At 40.7% G+C, this 20,899-nt stretch overlaps 1 protein-coding gene and 1 long non-coding RNA gene across 8 annotated transcripts in view; one reads left to right on the top strand and one right to left on the bottom strand.

Moving 5' to 3' along the window:
• CSRNP3 (cysteine and serine rich nuclear protein 3) overlaps positions 1-20,899 on the bottom strand; it is an 88,716-nt gene that overhangs the window by 28,496 nt on the left and 39,321 nt on the right. For 2 of the 3 annotated variants that reach the window (XM_082236821.1, XM_082236822.1), the window contains exon 3: positions 135-305. In XM_082236821.1, the coding sequence (XP_082092947.1) occupies positions 135-305 (171 nt within the window). Of the gene's footprint in view, positions 1-134; positions 306-6,055; positions 6,135-20,899 lie in introns of those variants that run through there. The other variant, XM_082236823.1, reaches the window with a different exon arrangement.
• Positions 6,154-20,063, top strand: LOC309540325. Of its 5 annotated transcripts, XR_014223175.1 has the most exons (5): positions 6,227-6,524; positions 7,250-7,323; positions 8,368-8,497; positions 11,224-11,495; positions 12,005-12,311. It is a non-coding gene; the product is annotated as an uncharacterized lncRNA (long non-coding RNA). The 5 variants fall into 5 exon arrangements; XR_014223172.1 differs by lacking the exons at positions 6,227-6,524; positions 11,224-11,495; positions 12,005-12,311 and adding exons at positions 6,154-6,214; positions 12,371-13,552; XR_014223171.1 differs by lacking the exons at positions 11,224-11,495; positions 12,005-12,311 and adding an exon at positions 19,650-20,063.

Genomic DNA, 20,899 nt, shown 5'->3' with positions numbered 1-20,899 from the left:
ACCAGTCTATTGCCCACTGCACTGAAGAATGCAGGCATTATTCAGTAAGTATAGTAAACAAAGGGGACAAAAGCATGGAACATCATTTGAACGTTTTAATCTACAGAGCTTCACTCTCTAGGTTTATTACTTACGGGTGAAATGATTTGAAGTGGATGGGTTGACACTATCACCACTGTCAGCGCTTTCACTGCTAGAAACGTCGTCATCCGATTCCCGCACCGAAGAGCAGGGCGAAGAGCCATCAACTTCTTCAAACTTCCTCTTTAAAATTCCACTCATAGCTGCAGCACTGTCACATGTACCTGCAAGAGGAACAGGTGCAATGAAGCAAGGAAACATTTGACTGCAGACCAGGCAATCAAGGTCTTTAAAGTCATTCTGAGATGGGTTTTCTAATACTAGAAATGCTCGAGCTTCTCATGAATAAGTTCCAGTGAGGGAGGGGGGCAGGGAGATAGAAGTGTCAACATTTGAGGCAAGAGAATTTCCTAGGTTCCCTCCTTTGTCTTATTAAGGAGTTTAAGAAAACCCTAACATCTAAATAATCACTGTAACAAGTAACACTGCTTTTCACAGAAAATTTAAATCCATGTATCCAACTATTTGGTAATGCTAATAAAGTTGCCGCTGAGTGTTCCAAAACTAGACCTCATACAAAACTGATCTGATGGGGGAAAGTCCTACAGTTTCCCTTTTTGTCTCACTTACATTTCAGGTTTCAATAAATCTTGTAAGAAAGGATGTAGAAGGCGGGGCGGGAGACTCCTGTTCCCTGTTCCCAGCTGGGTATGGTGACACACAACAAGGTGTGCGGTGAAATTTTCCATACAGGGACAGTTAGGGACAGAGGCACCAGCTTGCAAGGGCGATTGGAAGGGGGCCCATGTCACAAGTGTGAGCATCACATCTCCCTCCCTAAGCTTGGTAGAAGCTTCCCAGGCTTCGGGAAGGAGGCACCAGGCTTTAATACTCCAATTTACCAGGAACATTTAGGGGACTAGCCTAGGCCCCTAGTCCACTGACCACACACCACTGAACACAGGAAGTACTGTTCCAAAAGGCAGGTGTGTTTCTGAGGCCGTGTTTGGCATGCACTAAACTACACTCCTTCTGGTACATGCGTGAGAATGGGATTCAGCATGACCTCACAAGTCCAAGATCTCCATGGCAGAATAGACTTTGTGAAAGGGCAAACCAGACTTTGCTACAAGGCCTAAAAACCTTGTTCCATGATGCCAATCTTCCTGAAGAGTATTGGGCTGAATCTCTTAATTGTTTTGTTTATTCTTATAATCACAGGTATTCTGCACCAATAGGCTGTACTCCCTATGAGAAGATGTTTGGTAAGAAACCATAAGTCAAGCACATGAGAATCTATGATTCTGACATGTGGGTCCATACTCCACAGAGAAGCAAGCTCGGAAATGGTGGTGTGCATAGCATATTTGTGGGGTACAAAAAAGGTGGATACAGAGTGCTGATGACTGACACAAATACGGTATGGTTTACCAGGAGTGTTCAGTACAATGCAAAGTGGGGGGGGGGGACACAATGTGGGGATTTTCCAGAGTCACCCTGAAGCTGAAGAAGCAGAGGAAGCTGAGGATGATGATCAGAGTTCGGATTCCAGTTCAGTGGGCGGCGCTGCTGCTGGTGTCAGTGACAGTGATGACACAGCAGACTACAGGAGCGTGAAGGCCTCACTCAGACCATCTGACGGGTCTGACACTGAACTGGAAGAACCACTGTTTTCCATTGGCCACCATTCTCCTAAGAAAGAGGAGATGAGTGAAGACTTGCATCTAGTACGCAGATCTGAAAGGGCCACAAAGGGCAAACCTCCAAAGAGGTATGCTGATGAGTTTGCTAAAACAGCAACAGCTGTTGTTAGTAGCTCAGAGAAGGTGTGGGAACCTTCAAGCTTCCAAGAGTTCCAGGAGTTAACCTCAAAGGATGTTGAACCATGGCTTAAAGCCATGAAGGCTGAACTTGATTCCTTAGAAAGGAACAAGACCTGGGAGCTGGTTCCAATAGTCCCAGGGATGAAGCTGGTTGACAGCAAGTGGGTCTTTAAGGCAAGGAATGGCAAGGTAATAAGACACAAAGCCAGATTGGTCACCAGAGGTTTTTCACAGGTACCAGGACAGGACTACCAAGAGACCTACTCACCCACTGTCAAGTATGAGAGCATTAGGCTTATACTCAAGATTGCTGCAGAAGAAGAGCTTCATGTTTCACATCACAAAGCGTTTTTGTACGGGGTGCTGGGGGAGGAGATTTATATGCTTCCACTTGATGAAGTGCAGGTACAGAAGGGAATGGTCTGTAAACTACGGAAATCCCTATATGGTCTCAAACAGAGTGCCAGGTGTTGGAACACAAAACTAACAGAGACATTGCTTTCTCTAGGTTTTCACCAAGGCAAAGCTGATCCATGTGTGTTTGTCAAAGAGGAGGGGCAAAACAAACTGTATTGTGTATGCTTTGTTGATGATCTTCTTTTCTTTTGGAAGCATCAGGCTTTGTACCAAAGCACCCTAGCTCAGCTGCGAGAGCACTTTGACATGAAGGATCTTGGTGAGGTATCCAACTATCTTTCTCTGGAAGTAGAGAAAAACCAGGCAGGTGATTTTTTTCATACACCAATCTCAGAAAATTGCTGATGTATTGACCAGGCTGAATTTGGTTGATGCAAATCCTGTGGATACACCAACGGTAACAGATTTCCAGTTAGGTGATACTGGTGATGCATTTTATGACACTACATTGTACAGATGCATTCTAGGCAAACTGAATTTCATTGCCAGATGTTCAAGACCTGATATAGCTGTGAGCACTAATCTGCTTAGCAGACATGCTAACAATCCTACTGTTCAGGATTGGAAAGCTCTGAAGTGCATAGCACACTATCTAAAAGGTACTATGCACTACAGACTCAGATTCACTAGTCAGGGATCTGGAGGTCTTGATATATTTGCAGATGCAAGTTTTAGAAATGACACCACAGTTGGCACAAGCACTTATGGGGTGTGCTACATGTACAACCAGAGTCTGTTTGACTGGCTGTACAAGAAGCAGGCAACAGTGAGCCTGGCTTCTTGTGAAGCTGAACTCAATGCACTGTCATATTCACTTATGGATTGTGAATGGTTGTTGCAACTGTTTAAGGATGTCAGGGTTAATATGAAATGTCCTACACAGTTGTATCAAGACAACAGGTCCTGTTTGGCTTTGCTAGCATCAGAGAGTTGAAAGAAAAGAACCAAGTAATTGCAGATAAAGTTACATCGTGCAAGGGAGTGTCTTTGGAAAGGACTCATTCAGGTGTCCTACATGCCAGGAAATGAGATTCCTGCAGATCTGTTGTCTAAAGTTGTTAACAGAGAACAACTTCAGTTATATGTACAGCAGTTGCAGTTGAGTTGAAATACTGTGCCACAGGTTACATGGAAAGGGGGAGGATGTTGAGAATTTCTTAAGGAGCAGACATGGGATTGTTAAGTGTCACATGTTTGTTTACATTCCAGCACAGTCTGCTGGTAACATCCGTCTGTTTGTATAGCTTTTGCTTTGATATGTCTCTCTGAGAAGAAAGGGAGACATGTTTTCTTTGTCCTGATTTATGCTTAATAAATCTTTAGCTGTTAGTATGTTTTCACAAGCCTCACGCCTGTTCTGTTTGCATAGTATGCTCTGCTAATATAGCGTGCTCAGGCTTTTGAAGTCTGAGTCGCTGATTTACGTCACACCAGAGATCTGGGGATCGTCACGGCTGGAAGGGCATGATCCAGTTGGGGGCTAGCCAGCTGGCATCTCGACCCCCAAAGGATGCGGACAAATGGGAGGAGCAAGCTCCTCCCATAGCCTAGCTCTCTGTCTGTTTCTCAAAAAACTTTCTCCCAGGCAACAGAAGAGAACTGGCCCAGGGAGGAAAATGCCGCACATTGTCATTTTGCAGATGTCACTACTCCCACTGGCAACACTTTGCTGAGAGAGCAAATTAGTAAGAACTAGGAGGCAGCAGGTTCTTCAATGGGTGGCAGATTTTAGCCAGGGGTCCAAACTTGGAACCACTTCCACTGACTCCATCCCTCAATTTTCCACCTCAGACAGAAGTCTCTCTACCTCCTCATAAGACCACTTTTGCAACCTACACTCCAAGTCCAGTGATGTGAGTTTTCCAGATTTTTTTTGAACCGGGAGAACTTCTGGGAAATTATCTGCTGCTGCATAAAAGATTGGGATCTGATTTAGTATGCTTGACTTTTATTTGGTAAACAAAACCCTCCATGTTTATGTTTTACATTGTGTGTGTGTGTGTGTGTGTGTTGTATTCTACATTTTCCAGTGACAATAAGAAGTTGAAGTGAAAGTGTTGACTGGGGGGAGAGGGGCATTCAAGAAATGTTACTTTCAAACAAATTCATTTCTGAATATTTTTAATTTTTGAAAATTCGTTTTTGCAACTTTTCAGCATAAAATACAATGAAAACAAATAAATCTAAATAAAAAAGAATATCATAAAAGGAAAAAAGAAAGAGAAAAAAATACAAAGCCCTCTATCAGAGGTAGATCTTAACCCTTGTTTCACACAAAAGGGTGCGGATCGTTCCAGCTCTCACTTGGGAGCTTCCCTTTCTTCTCCAGGCCTCCCGCCTTGGAAGAACTTCCCTTCCCTGCCTCTGACCCAGGGTCTATCACCTTCCCGTGCATACCTTCCTTAACCCAGGATATAATAATTTTACTGGAGTACTCATAAATGCTTTTAAGATCTGATAACTCAACAGAATACACTTCTTTCATATTGTTAAAAATAATAATCATGAAGACCTTGAAAACTGTTAAACCTGCAAAAATGGATAGAATAACAGATGTGACTCCGATAGGCGACATTCCAGTCACAGAAAAGCCAGAGGTTTCAACCCATGTAGATGGTCCTCTATCCAAGCAAGCAAGAGGTACAATCACAATTCAGACACATTCCAGCCAGGAAAAGTGATTGAGGGGGTGGAACGGGGCTGGTGGGGTGTGTACTCTGAGAGAAGGGTATCCCAAGGGCCAGACGGAGAGACATGGAGGTCCCCAGGACTTGGTTCCCATACCAATATCCTAAAGGTTGTCACCTAGAAAAATATATTTGCAACTCTAGGCAATTGTGACTGATATTGTAGCCATTCATTATGCACTTAAAACAATTTTATGAAACAATCAATTTTTAGAAATGGGGCGTGTGTGTCCCGAAAACGTTTCCATCCTGGAATGTTTTTCCACCCCACATCTCTGCCCACAACACTGCAGTCTGCCCAGTCTCTAGGTGCCTTATGAGTTGTGGGCACTGAAGGGCAGCAGGAGAACCAACAAACACAGGCTGTACTATCTGTTCATGGGAATGTGTCCTCGGTGCTCATTTGTGAAGCACTTTGCAAATATCCATTAATTTGTCATATCATACAGTTCCGTGAAAAACAAGGGGAGAATTTCAAATTTCAAGGTTTTTGCCCTCCCTCCTCTTTCCACATTGTTCTGGTGGAGTCTCCCAACTTCCCAGATTCTACAGAGCAGGGGAAGGGAAATCCTGTTGCACAAGCAGAAGTCCTTGCTCAGGGCTTCTGCTGACAGGACTCATTACTTAAATCTTACCCAATGAAGTTCATCTTTCCATGCTGTGGGGGCATTTAAAATCTCACAGAGGTATTGCAACTACAAATCAAATCAATGACAGGACCAGAAGAAGAATGCAGAAATTGCTAAGGAATATATATGGCTTGCAAAAATATTTCTCTACCCCTAGAAATGCAAATGCTCAAATGGTCTTTTGAAAAGGCTTTGGGTGATGAGTTAGAAGATACGCTTAGAAATAAAAGAGAGAGGAAATATAGGGTAGGGTTAAATTAATATCTTCAGTGAAAGGATGTGCTTAATTCAACACTTGGCAATTCTGATACAATCCCATTTTATAAGTTGTTATTATCATCACATAAACCAGTTGCTATGCAGTACCATCTATTCCTCCCAGCAAATTGCCTGGGAATCTCTGACTTGATCCACTTACCTAACAAGTCAATGTGCAGCCTTGCCAATGTTGTTCTGTGTTCACAGTGCACCATATATGGACAAACCTTCTGGTTGAAAATTCTAAGTGAAAAGTTAGCCCCGCCCACATTGGGCAACATTATGACCTCACAACATGGTGGGCACAAGCTATAACTAGGTAAGCAATATGCATTATCAAGTAGAACCTTTTACATCCTCAAACTGGCCAATTTCCCACTATATTGCTTATAAATATGATGGTGCATTTTCAAAGGCTTCATTATCTCTACCTAGCAAGAACTGAGCACCAGTCAAATGAATGTGAGGGAAGGGGAACCAAAACATCATATCATATTTCTTGAAGACAGAATACTATTCCTCGTAAACTTAAATCTGAGTTGTCTAGTCACTGGGGTCACACTAATTCAATTGCAGTTTGACTTTGTCTATGAATGGCTTTGGTCTCAACCTTGAATAAGCATGCGATGGTATGTATACATGATCTGAATACATTTCCATACATAATACATTTTATTTTACAGCTCTCTGAAAACCTTTGCCCAAAAAGAAAGCTGTGTGGCTTGAATGATTGCTGCTTTGAACAAGTAGCTTTAGTTCAATAAAATGAAAATGCTTCCTTAACTTACTCAACACAGAATGTAATTCCCAAATCTTGCTTTCATTTTGTAAACTTGAAAATCATTACTGAGGATCACAGAACTGGGAGTTTGTGAAAATGAGGGATCATCAGGTCACTTCTGTACAAAGGCAGAAAACACTGCACATTGACCACCTGAAGATTAACCCTCATAATCCAGAGCCAATGAGGTGTGACACAGGTAGCAAGACTCCGCAGGCAGCAGACTGCCTAAAAGACAACTGGGGTGTTATTGTTTTATTTTGAAGATAGGACCAATTGAGACGTTAACGGTCATGGCCAGCACTGTGAATTATACTCAGAAATGAACTGGCAATAAGTGCAGTGTGATAAAAATGTGAGTCATGTGTTCAAAGGGGGTGAGGACTAGTTCTGGTCAAGAGTCTTGGCAATGCCTGATCAGCTTCCTCCAGAAACAATGTCATCAAAAGTGGGGAAACTTGTCTATCATTTGCTACAGAAGTAAGACAGCCAGGTGGGAGAGGTGGCAAGGCAAAACTGCAGAATAACTATAATGCCCCCCCCCCCAGTTCACCTTTTCCTTGCCGTTTGCAGGTATAATTAACAATGGATGTGATCAGCTTATAAGCAGAGAACCCTGGACTCAGCTGACAAGAGTGTAAATGCAGGTAGAAATCCTTTCAATGTTGGCACTTCTGTTGTCATGAATATGCTATCAAATGAACAAAAATTGTACCATCGAAAGCTCTATGAAAGGCAGCGGATGGCGTGACACTGATAAACTTATCCTTCTGGAATCCCAGAAACTTGCTGTAAGCAACGCAATGAGGTTAGACCTGCTGCTCAGCTTCGCCTTGGCGTGAGTGCTTATTACCTTGTGCTTGAGGAAAATATGGCCACAGCATATGTAAGCTGTGTGGACTGATCAACACTGTGAACCTATAGTCTGGGCTGGTTCATATGTCACCCTAGACCAAACAATGGCTTCATATGAATGAGCAAGTAATGTACACTCAGCTCCCACTTTCCAAACGCATGCTATGTGAAAATTCACTTATCCATCCACGAGGAATTAGTACCCAAATCTCACTGTACACACCACAGATTCAGATATGCAAGCAGCCAGAGTTTGTCCATTTCCTTACTTGTTTGTGCTTTGCTGGTTGGCAACAGCCATTTTCAGGCAGAAACCGGGGAGGGAGGGAGGGAGGGAGGGAGGGAGGAGGGGGTCAGATAAATCAGGGAGCAGGAGAAATCAGACAAGTCAGTTTTTCCTTTGTCTCTCCTTTTCTGGTTGGCTGCAGAAACCATGGAGGGAGAAGGGAGGGAAATGAGACAAACCATGGATTAGAAATGTTCCCATAAGAAAGAATGGAAATTATAGGCTCGTTATGCGAACCTTCGCCTAACGAATGATTTCCAGTGAATGCATTGTGTTTGGAAAGTGTGAACTGCATGCAGGCTTCCGGGGATGAGATCATGTCTGCTTTGTTCCTCCTGGCCACTTTGCTGCTACACCACGCTGAGCTAAACCATGGTTTGGCCAAGCATGTTGTCCAAATTTGGGCTCGTGGTTTAGCTCCCTCCAGATAAACCACAAGCTCTTTCTGTATTCTTATCATAAAGGGTTGCCTCACAACAGGCCTACAATAACAAACCTAAATCCCTAGAGTAATGCATTTTGACCACAAGCAGTAATTTCTGTCCTTTAGAATCATTTTTGGATAATTCAGTATACTGTGAGACTGGAATACATCTAATCTTTTAAACATCCAGCTAAGCAATGGCTATTTGGCTCCTAAAACACTACACAGCATATGGTAAATGATGAAAAAGGGAGAGGTGAGTCTTTTGTGACTGTATATCTTCATATTAGCTGTTTTATTTTGTTTGGATTTGAGATTACTGGTACTGTCAGTTTGGATTTCTTTATTGATTTATTATATTATTGTATACTGTTCATTACTAGCTGCTGCAATTTTGCAGGGGGGAAAGTGTAATGTCCCTTTGCTAAATGCTGCATCTTTTCCTTCCAATATTTTGCAGAACAATTATAGCACATTATAAGCTGATAATGATGTTCCATATAGAACATGCATATGAGCGCTGGCATTTTAAAAATCCATTCCACATTTTAAAAGATAATAGCCCAAACGCCTACTCATCCCTGTAATTGTCCCTACCATCTATGGAAGTCAAAACCCAATGGGTTTAAATATGTGACTCTGAAATATTAAGTTTCAGGTCTTCTTATATTTACATAAGTTTATTAAGACTATATACTGTGAAGAAAACCAAACATCTAAGAACTACTATTTCTTTTCTTCTGACATAAACAATGGACTTACTGTAATAGTATGTGAATGGGTGTCTGTCTGTACCATCTATAACTAGTTTTTAGTCTTTTTCATAGACAGGAATGGGGGTGGCTTAACCACTTACATTTAACATAAAATCACTGCTGGATGATCACTTCAAGAATCCATCTATTCCAGCATCTTGTTGCCAACCAAATGCCGTCAGTAAGTCTCTACATGGCACACAAAGGCAGTGGCCAATATCCCTCCTCTGTTGTCTGTGCCCAATATTCAGAAATGCTATTATATTGATGCTATTATATTATGATTCTATGTCTTAATTGCTTACTACATAAAATGTCTCAAAGCAGCTTACAATTAAAAAAAACCAAACCAAACTGTGCACATACATGAATTTAAAACAAACATCAAAAGAAATAAAATGGCATTAGGAAAAGTGCCTATCCTACTGCCAGCCCCCCCAACCTACTAAAAGATGAACACCAAAATAGGCAGGGTCACACCATCATACCATATGATTCCAACTAAGAATCAAATGGCCAGGTAAAAAGGAATATGTGTTGGCCTGGCACCCAATAGTTGGTACCGATGGCACAAGGCATTCCTCCCTGGGGAAAGCTTTCCGCAGTGGGGAAGTACTATGCCTCTGCCAAGGCATAGTTCCTGGGGTTTCCAATTCGCGACCCATGCAGCCTACCTAGGGAGACTAGAAGCACTGCCAAAAAAAGAAGGAGATAATAAGAATAAGAATAATTTATTATTTGTACCCCGCCCATCTGGCTGGGTTTCCCCAGCCACTCTGGGCAGCTTCCATAGAAACCAAAAATACAGTAAAATATCACAGATTAAAAACTTCCCTGAACAGGGCTGCCTTAAGATGTCTTCTAAATGTCAGGTAGTTATTTATCGCTTTGACATCTGATGGGAGGGCGTTCCACAGGGCGGGTGCCACTACCAAGAAGGCCCTCTCCCTGGTTCCCTGTAGCTTTGCTTCTCGCAATGAGGGAACCGCCAGAAGGCCCTCGGCGCTGGACCTCAGCGTCCGGGCAGAACGATGGGGGTGGAGACACTCCTTCAGGTATAAACAAATACCTGAATATCAAGTAAAATCTTTTAACAGCGCAACAATGCTGATTGACAGAAGAGGTTCTACAAAACAAAGTCTAATGAGTCATATAGTTTCAGAATTACTGATTGATAAATTACATTTATACCTTAACAAAAAAATGAGCTTTTATACCTAAGATCACATACGTTCAATGACTTTTAGCTTAATTCCCTAACACATGGGTAGGCAAACTAAGGCCCAGGGGCCGGATCTGGCCCAATCACCTTCTAAATCCGGCCCTTGGATGGTCCGGGAATCAGCATGTTTTTACATGAGTAGAATGTGTCCTTTTATTTAAAATGCATCTCTGGCTTATTTGTGGGGCATAGGAATTGGTTCTTCTTCTTTTTCCAAAATATAGTCCGGCCCCCCACAAGGTCTGAGGGACAGTGGACTGGCCCCCTGCTGAAAATGTTTGCTGACCCCGCCCTAACATCTCCAAAAACGGAGTAAAGACTTAAAATTTAATATGTAATGTGTAAGCAACTTATTACCAAGCCCATAATTGGAAAAAACATTAACTGCTATCTGACCAACCACGAAATTCAAACATAACCCAAGATAAAAAAATATTTTTTATTTTTTTAAAAAAAGAAGATTTAGTTCTGACAAGTTAAGGCTGAACATTGCGAGCTGAAGGCCTAGAAAGTAGTGCAACCTTTTACAAACTTGATTTAAATCACCTTTCAAAACTTGCTACTTCAAAGCTTGAAGCGGGGAGAACACTGGTGGGAATGAGGGAGGAGGCCGAAGTGAGGAGGGGATTCAGAGGAAGGAAGACAAAAGAAGGCTAAAAGTCAAGCCAAGGGTAAAGGTATAAATTAGCAGTGCCTCTGGCAAGAATCAATTAGTGCTGGACAATTCAGCCTTTACAATATTCTTTCATTGTCTACTTTCCTTCCTGGTTACAGATACATGATGTATCCCATTCAGCAAAAATCTCCCCTCTACATTTTTACGCCAAGCAGGGCTTTTAAGCAGTTATTGTAAGTGATGATCTCTGGTAAATATCACAGATAATACTTATATAGAGTAGGTATACAGAATTAACTTTCTGGCCAATCACATTCTTTGTGTGAATGGTTTCAGAGGCCCAGCTCCTAGGAAGGAACCACTGCCTGAGGTTTTTTTTGCATCTGCAGCCACCTTGATCCAACAGGAAAAATCTGGAACAGTGTCTCTGGGCACATCTTTTGTCCTTGGAAATGCTACAGCAAGCTCTACCACAACTGCGTAAACCCTCATATCTTAAGGCTCCACCAGGAGAGGCAGCAGAGGGTACCTGCAATGGCACCAAAGCAGTCATTTCATATGATGGAAAGAGCCTAGAATACTACTATCCTGTCTGGCTACTAGATATATGTGTGCCATTCATCTCATTCATTGACAATTGGTGTTCATTTTGTTTCATCAGGTAAAAGGGAAAGTTCTGCCCCTTCTCAGATGTCAGAAGCACAGAGTGACAACTCAGCCCATGAATCATTAGAGTGAGGCACCTACATATAAGCTGAATTAAGACCTCTTCAAAAACCATTTCACCCCTTGCTTCTAGACATGGTGAAATCAGAAATGGGCCATTCCCCTTGAGAATGAGCCGAAGGGATTGTCTCAATTAGTGGATCCTAGGCTAGATCCAGACCAGTTAGCCACACTAAAGTCCCACTGGAATCAATAGAACAAGGGAGTTATTACTAGGGAATATTGTGACTCCCAAGAGGAAGTGGCTGATTGCTACCTCTTGGGCTAATGTGCACATCAGAAGCTATTCACTGGTTTTGAAATATCCCAAAGACTCCAATACAGTCTCTAATAATAAAAAGTATCAAAGTGCATTAAAACATATTTTAAGACAAAATGCATCTAAAATGCATATTTATATTTAAATCTGGTTTTTGTGGGGTTTTTTAATGTAGAATAATGCAGAAGTGGAACAGACTAAATTTATGAGTGAACCCATGAAGAAGTGGCATGGACTAGAAAATGGATTGATTTGCCCTTGCCTAGTCACACCTAGCTTTTAGATTACTTTCAAAGGGATCAAAGTACAGTTAACCTGGTCTGAATCCAAACCACCACCATGACTATTTGTACATGTGATCTTTCTCGATCCTGGATATTAAACCAGTTTATCCAGAGTCAAGAAATTATTATTTTTTAAAAAAAAACACCAGACGTTTGATACTTCTGTAAACCTTGGAAGTTTCTTTGGGTAAAGGTGAAAGAGAAAGGAGATTTGCCCATTTAACATTCTGTACGCTGCTCTTTTTCAAAATCTCTCTCTGTGTGCAGGGAATCAAAGAAACAACAACAGAAGAAAGCTTGCTTGAGGAAGAGGAAGAGACACAGGATAGGATGGCTCTGAAAAACTCTTAAGGAGAAATTCATGGTTTTAAAAGATTTTAAAAGGAAACCAAGGTCAGGTTATTAAAATGGCCATTATTATGCAGCAGCCATTTTAAAGGAGGGTCAGCAAAAACAAGGGCCACTTTATTTCTACTAGATTAAATTTAATCTAGCAAATTATATGAGCTGCATATGTATGATTACTACCAGAACATCATTATTTTGTGTTCTGCTTAGATTCACTCACGTTTTAGAGCCAAGAACTGCTGCATGAATTCCATACACATACCCCCATCTACTGAAATTGTAGGCATTTACACATACACAAAGTATTGCCTTACCAGTTTCTAGTAGGATCCTTATGATGCCATGTCTCAACTCTATAATTGGTTCAGAGCAAAGACAAAGACTGACAGCTGACAAACAGCAAACCAATTCATCTTTCAGAAAAGCTTTCTTGATCTCACAACAGATTACACCTGTCTCATTCAGTACAATCAGCCATCTGGCCCTTCCTTGGGATGTGTGCTTAAACTTCAAGGTCTGCTTATTATAAGTACCTTTTGAGAGGAGGGGCAGTGTTATCAACAGCAAATGCATTTATCCCTATCCTCAGGATGAAATCATCTTCTTGTTCAGATGATGTGCTTTTGGGTGGGTAGCAACCTTACAGTATTGATTTTTAAATCAAGCATACATTAAAAGGGAGGGGAAAGTAGTATCATCGCACTTTTAACGCTCCTACATATTCTGGACCCTGTCCATTTTGTTTGTGATTAAATGGCTGAGGCGTACTTCAGTTTCACCCCATCGTAGCCAAATCCTTTTGTTTTAGTCTCGCAACCTTAAAGAGAACTGTTAGTTTTTTGATAACATTAGGGATGCTGTTAAATTGTAATGTTCCCCTTGTTATAGAAAAAGAGCCATTACATTTAAGTGTGTGTTTACTGTAAGCATTTAACAAGCTCATATATATTTCATACCGAAATCTATAATGCTTGCTTTACACAAACATGTTAGTGGCCACACTGAGCCCCCCCCCAATTATTTCAGCTTTCTGAAACAGATTCACTGAATGTTGTGCAATTAACTTTAATGGTGAAATAAATAGCGATATGTGTGTTTCAATAGTCCCTTGGCTGAATGTTCTTGGGAGAGTCAAAATTCATCAAACCCACACACCCATATCCTTCCATTGGTGGAATTAAACTGGTACCCCTGCAATCATGCAAAAACTGTTGATCCAGTGGACATCTCCACTAATAACAGATGAAAGGAGGGGATTTTCCTCACCTCTGCCCCAACCCAACTGGGTGCAGCAAGTTGAGTGCACCCAAAATAGGGTGTAGGGTGACATGGGAGCTGCAAAGAGGCGGCAGAATTAGCAAGAAAACAAAACACTCAACGACCCATTTTCTCCCAACTAAATCCTGTTCACAGAAGCAACTGCTGGGTCAAAAGCCCTCTGTGAGCACAAGGGCACCACTTGGCTACCAAGCCCGTTTGATGAAAATGTCTTGTTCACTCAGTCTTGCATGGACACCAGTAGTGCAGTAGTGTAGCTATTTTCAGATTCTGAAGTTCTTCCTGCCAAATTGCTTTGTTTGATAAAAGTTGCTTATTTTAAAGTTATTGTGATGACTTTTTATATTGGATTAGGCTGTTGCTATTAATGCTTGGTGTTTTATTATGTTTTTATATGTGTTGGAAACAGCCCAGAGTGACTGGGGCAACCCAGCCAGGTGGGCGGGGTATAAATAAGTTGTTGTTGTTGTTGTTGTTGTTGTTGTTGTTGTTGTTGTTGTTGTTGTCATAGGAGGGTTTCTGGACTGCTAGCTGCATGGCCATGGGAGGGTTTCAACTCAAGAGATAGAGAAGAAGAAGAGTTTGGATTTGATATCCTGCTTTATCACTACCTGAAGGAGTCTCAAAGCGGCTAACATTCTCCTTTCCCTTCCTCCCCCACAACAAACACTCTGTGAGGTGAGTGGGGCTGAGAGACTTCAGAGGAGTATGACTAGCCCAAGGTCACCCAGCAGCTGCATGGGGAGGAGCGGAGACGGGAACCCGGTTCACCAGATTACGAGACTACCGCTCTTAACCACTACACCACACTGGCTCTCTGGAGTCCCCTAATAAATAACAAATAACAACAGTAACAAAACCAATACATTTAATAATTTACTGATATAAAACAATTTGCCTTATTTTTATTCTGTGTATTTGCATTTTACATTTTAGAAATGCACTTCTTTTTTTTTTAAGTAGTCCCAAATAATTATTGAATCTTATATCACAAGAGGATTAAAATGGTGTGCGGGTTTCTTACTGAATTAAAAACTGTGTCTGCTACTGTGCACAATGCCAACAAATGTTCCAGAGAGAAGTTTAAGGACTTTCAAAGAAGTCAAACCATTTCATTGGTGAGAATTCTGTCATCTGTTTCAGAGGACCATAGCTTGACCCCTGGAGCCAGTTTCAGAAACATGGGGATCTACAGGTTGGTTGGTTGAGTGTGTGTGCGCGCGCGATTAAAACCTAAATGGGTCTGAATTAATTAAAAGTAAACTCCTCATGGAAGACCTAATTTGTTTCCCTAAAAGGACACATTCTACTCATTTAAAAACATGCTGATTCCCGGACCGTCCATGGGCCGGATTGAGAAGGTGATTGGGTGATTTATTAGCCCCCAGGCTAATAAATAAATAAACAAACAGAAACAATTTAGCACGTCAGATAAGAAAAGGTTTATAAGAAAGTCAGGTCCACTTGGACTTCAAAATATAACAGGAAAATGTATCTAGTCAAAAACTAGCTTTCTTTGTCCCATGATGTTCTAAAGGGGCAGGTCATGTACATGCTTTAGTCACCCAGTTTCTAAATGTCTGTGTTCAGGTCATTTGAAAGTTATCCAAGATGGCTCTCACCACTTGGATTTAAGGCCACCCTCAACTCAGAGCCACTTCCTTCAAGCCAGAGCTATTTTTCTAGCAGAACACACCAATAATGCCTCCCTCATTCTCTTAGAATGGCAATGGTGCCCACCTGAGAGGTGCCAGAACTGAGTTCCTGTGAGTTCCTTCTGCTTCAAGCTGTTGCTAGGTGTGGAGACAGAGAAGATGGAAGAGAGCCAACCAAACCAGAGCTAACAAACTTGTCTCCTTTTTTGAATCTAAAACTTTCAGGATTGGATAAGTGTGTCCACCCATCCTTTCTTATGATGTAGAGAGCAATCATATTTTACAAGGCTGCAAAAGGCAGAACTTGTGAGAAGCCTAACATGAGAACTTATTCTTCTATGATGATGCCCGCATTATCAAGCCATTTGAAGCTTGATTTTTAAATGAACAATCTTATGTGCATAACCTCCCCACTTGAAATAGGCAGGAATTGGAAAGTTCCCTAACATTTCAGATAGCTTATTGACTAAACATTAACCAGTCCAGATGAAGGGGTGAGGAGAGAGCCAGATCTTGTTGCCTGGGTGATAGACAAAGAAATGCATATACTACTCAATACAACTAGCTTTGCTGGCTCCCAAAATGGAGTTTTCTTCTTTTAAAATGGAGGCCAGTACTGCCAAGCTGAGCAGTGCAAGTCAGGTTCATTGCATCCCCTTTGGTTAGGTTTGGATCTGCTGCAAATGGAAATCCTAAAGGCACATAATCCCAATCAAGACTGCATTTGTACTCATACAGAAATAACCCTGGAATTTGGCAACAAAATTGGCCTCTCTTTTGATCTCAAATTTAGAGGGAGAGGGTTGTAGGGGATGGATGTTTCTAAGCCTCACATCACAGATAACAGCTGGAAAAAATGGGAACAATGGCACTTGAGGGATAAAAATTCAAAGAGGATACTTTGAAAGAAGGCATGTGCTCATAATTTATCAGGATTCTCTACTCTGCTCATTCCACCTGAAAAATTATAGGCTCTGTCATCCATTGATCTCCATTATCCTGGTCTAAGCTTCATTGTGCTCCTAAACTTTTCAGTTCTTCCAATTTCTGAAGTTATCCATATATTGGAATTACAATGTATTATGCAACTTTGTATTCTTTGTACTTGCAGAGTTTGAGAGTCCTTGGTTCAGAATCTGAATATTTTTCTAGGCCCAGAATCCTTGATAATGACTTAGCCTAGAATAATCCCAATGAAACCAAAGCAGACTATTGCCTAAGCACCTGAACTGGAAAATGTAGTGTAAATGGTATTAAGGTTTTAATGATGTGTTCATTTGAATTTTCAACCCTCCCTTGTAGATGCCTTGCTTTTGTTTGTTGGTAGAATGTTCAGGGTACAAATGTGGTCACTGAATAAGACCAAATTACCTGTCATTAGGGATGGGAGAGAAATCTGATTCAGTTCGCATCTAAAGCCAAATTTCTCAAAATGGCACTTTCCGAAACAATATGAGAACCAAAACACAGCCATCCTTCAAAATTCACAACTCTGAATTTTGTGACGCAGTTCTCCAACCAAACCATGTTACAAAAATGCTAGGAGAATGCTAATGTTATGCTAATGTTAGGAGAAAATGTGCCTAAAATCAATATATTAGTGGAAATAACAAACAGAAATGCATTATATTAGGAGAAATTAGTTACAAAAATGAGTAATTAGTGAAAACTAAATACAAAAATGTGTCTATTAGAAGAAATTTGCACTAGGATGCTGAGTGGTTTTAATTAAGATTAAAAATAATGATAACAGCAAATTGGTGCAGAAAGAGGGAGAACTGAGTTTAAGATTGAAAAAATTAGAAACTGAGAAAACCAAAATACACAGATCCTTTCATCTCTACCTGTCATTATGTGAAACTATAGTTGCCATTCACACACTTCATGTTAATCTTCCAGAGGCTTCAGTGAAGCTCCAGTTGTACTCCAGTGAATGCAATTCATGAACTGTAGTAACGTCTTGGCAGACATTCCTCTGTCCCTTAACCAAGAACAGTTTGACCCTAAGGAACAAACCTGATTCCTCTTACTGCAGAGCATGACATCTCACATAGAAACAACAGTGCTCCTTACTCTTGACATTTTGACTGAGTACATACCATATATTTAACAATAATAGTAATAGTAATAACAATAATAATTTTATTATTTATACACTGTCCATCTGGCTGGGTTTCCCCAGCCACTCTGGGCAGCTTAAAGCATATTTAAAGTCCACAGCTTCTTCCCAAGAATTTTAGGAACTGCAGTTTGTTAAGGGTGCTGAGAATTGTAGCTCTGTGAGGGGTAAACTATGGTTTTCAGGGTTATTTGAGGAAGCCACATGCTTTAAATGTATGCTGCATACGCAACCTTTGATCCAACAGTCCTAAACTGTAACATTATCAAAAATATTGATTGCAGATGAAGATCCTATCAATAGTTTTAAACATTTTACCTGGACTTTTGCTTGGGACCTATCGGAGATTTTTTATTGCCTCCATTTAAGTCCTACTTTTTATATTCTGCTGATGTTCTCTGTTGTTGTGAAATTTTATAGCATCCATTGTTTGTTTGTTGGTCTTTACATTGTTTTTATGTGACATATTTCTACCAGGACCATATAGTGAAGGGCAGACTATAAATAAGGTAAAAAAATAACTGATCAGCTGCAATAAGAGTATCTGGATTGGTCCATAATGCATGGAAATAAATATGAATCAGATGGTTTCTGATACAAATCTCTGGTTGTGAAGGTGCAAGGTATGGGCTACTCTGCAACAAAGCAAACTAACCATGTCTTGTGCCATAAAACTAGACCTTTGCAGTAAAAACCAACTTCTGAGGGACAAAATGCACACATTTAAGCTTGCATCGTGACTGGAGTTCAAAATCCAGACACAGTCCAACCAATGTTAAATACACTAATGTCAATGGAAGACGTAAGTACATCATCAAATATCTCCCTAATAGTCTTTAGTATTTAAAAGTGTTTAACTTTCCCAAGAACGTTCAATCTGATTTGTTTTCAGAATTTATTGTCTTTGTTTTTATGTAAAATGTTCTGTGTGCTACTAAATATTTTGAAGTAATACGATATTCATCAGTGACAAAAAGAAAAAAGAAACCTAACTAGGAATTTTACAACCACATTTTACCCCTGGTATGCCTGTTTTATGCAGTGAGCAAATTAATCCTTTAGTCTTAATAAAAACACTTAAGAGATTATAAATGCTACTGAAACTATAAGGGAAGTGCCACATTTATGCCAAATGGAAGTTTTACATAAGCTGTTGGATATATTGGGTTTTTTTTAATTATGATTTGGGTTCAAATACAACCTTGCTACAATGACACTTCCAAAAATGCTCTGATCCGTGCAGTAAACTGGCTGTGCATTTAAGCTGGATAGCCAGCATACAACATGGATCAGTGCATTTTCGAAGTTTTGTTGCAGAAAGGAGCGCTCAAGAACCAAATCATAATAAGAAACAGTCAAACAGCTTGTGTTGATGCACACATTATGATGCACACATTATGATGCACATTATCAACTTCTACATCTAGCAACTAGATCAGCCCCAAGTTCACATCTCTTAACTTCCATCCCCCAACATGTGATTGGCACTGTCAAATATGCCCTGTCTATAATCTGGAAATGACCACCCGATGAGAAGCCCAATATGACATGCATCTGGGAGAAACAACCTGTAGGAACTCAAGACCACGCATGCCCCATCGACCAATACTTAAATTTTCGTGTGGATTGAAGCCACGTTAAATTCAGGGCTCAAAATTTCATTCAGAAACATTTTTAAACTTGCCACATTTTCATTTTGACAGGCCTAAACATTATTATTATTATTATTTAAAAAATCAAATGGGACACTAAAATCCCCATGCATCTTTCAATGGGACAGAACGGCAACGTTCAAAACCAAGCAATGCATACAAAGACATACATGCACAGCCACCGAAAGGTTAGTCTAGATACAGGATGACTTTGGTAATCGCAAGTGAGCCCAACGCGCTTTCTGGAATGAGGAGCACACAAGGATACAAGCTTTAGATAATACCTGAATTGGGATATAGTTTCAGATAAGCTGCAGGGTCTTTTCAACACAGGAAACAAAACCTCTCCCTCCTCGTTTCGTGCCAGCAAAAGCTCACTGCAGTAGTCTGTGTATTCCCCCCCCTTTCCCAGTCAACTGTTACAGCCTTCCACCAGCTCTCTGACCTTTGAACTCATTTCTTCTCTCTCTCCCCCCCCCCAGCTCCCTCTGCAGTCAAAGCTACTGTGCTCGTCTAATTTGCATAAGGCTTGCGAAGGGCCTGTCAGCAGCTAAAAGGAGAATGCTGGCTGGGTAAGAAATTGTAGAACTGCAGTTCTGCTGGAATACCTGAATCACTGGAGGAAAGCGGAGGCAAGGGAGGAGGTATTATGTTTGCACTAAGCACTGCTGCGACTGGGGCATTTTAGAAAGCCACTGCTCTCACTTCAACTAATGGAAGGCAGAGCATTTTTATTCTGAAGAATACGGAAACGGAACGTTGTCGCCATCCTGCAGGATAACCCACTAAAATCAGGCTCCAGCGGCTGGTTTCCAAGGTGACCAATATAGTCAAATATCCTATTTAAATCTGGGGAGGGAAGTGGTTGTGAAAATCTCTGCCACTAAAGCTTTGCTGTCTGAAATGCAGCTAGCCTGATGTTGCTCATTATTATTATTATTATCATCATTAAGGGTATCTGTCTGTCAATGTGTCTGTTGATATTTTCATTTCCAATACATTTGCATCATACATCCTCACATTGCAACAGCTTTGTGCCCATGATACTAAAACCGCATAAATAACGAAGGGAAATAAGTGTTGCCAGTGAAACTGTTTTAACAGTCTGATACAAAATAACACTGCTAAGCTCTGTAAACATAAGTCTGTATTCAATATGGCACCAAAAGAGTAAGAAGTGAAAGAGTTTCTCAGATTAATTCTTCAAAACGTTCAAGAAGGAAGTGAACATTTTTCTTTATTGGTTTAGAGAAGTGGCTCAGGCTTCTATTATTTCCTGCTTACTCCCATTTTGCTTCCTGCAGGATACCTCACCCCTGTTCAAAGTTACTGGTTTTGTATTGCTGAAATGCATATTAAAGATTAACAGTTCCATTTCTTTCAAGATTGGAAAGCATTTAGATATTCCATTGTTTTCCAAAAAAAATGCTTGATGCATGCACCTCTTCGATACTATCAAACTTTTATGTTTCATACAAAGCTAATTTCCTCAAAATCAAAATATTAAGAAGCAGCAACACTTAATTTTGCAACCTACAAATGGTCACTTAAAATGTGTGGTAGCATTCTTTGTAAAAATGAAACAGAAAAGATTACACATCCCTTACAATAAAATCAATAAAACAATAGGGGAAGGAATACAAAGCAGAGAATAGTCATGTATGTTGCTCTTAAAGCCTGGTGGGATATGTTAGATGCAGGTTCCTTATATGTTTGCCTCTGCCTTTGCATCATCACCCCTAAA

This window comes from Podarcis vaucheri, assembly GCF_965113315.1.
Source record: "Podarcis vaucheri genome assembly, chromosome: 1".
Classification (NCBI taxonomy): Eukaryota; Metazoa; Chordata; class Lepidosauria; order Squamata; family Lacertidae; genus Podarcis; species Podarcis vaucheri.
This window is presented reverse-complemented; position numbering and strand designations above follow the sequence as displayed.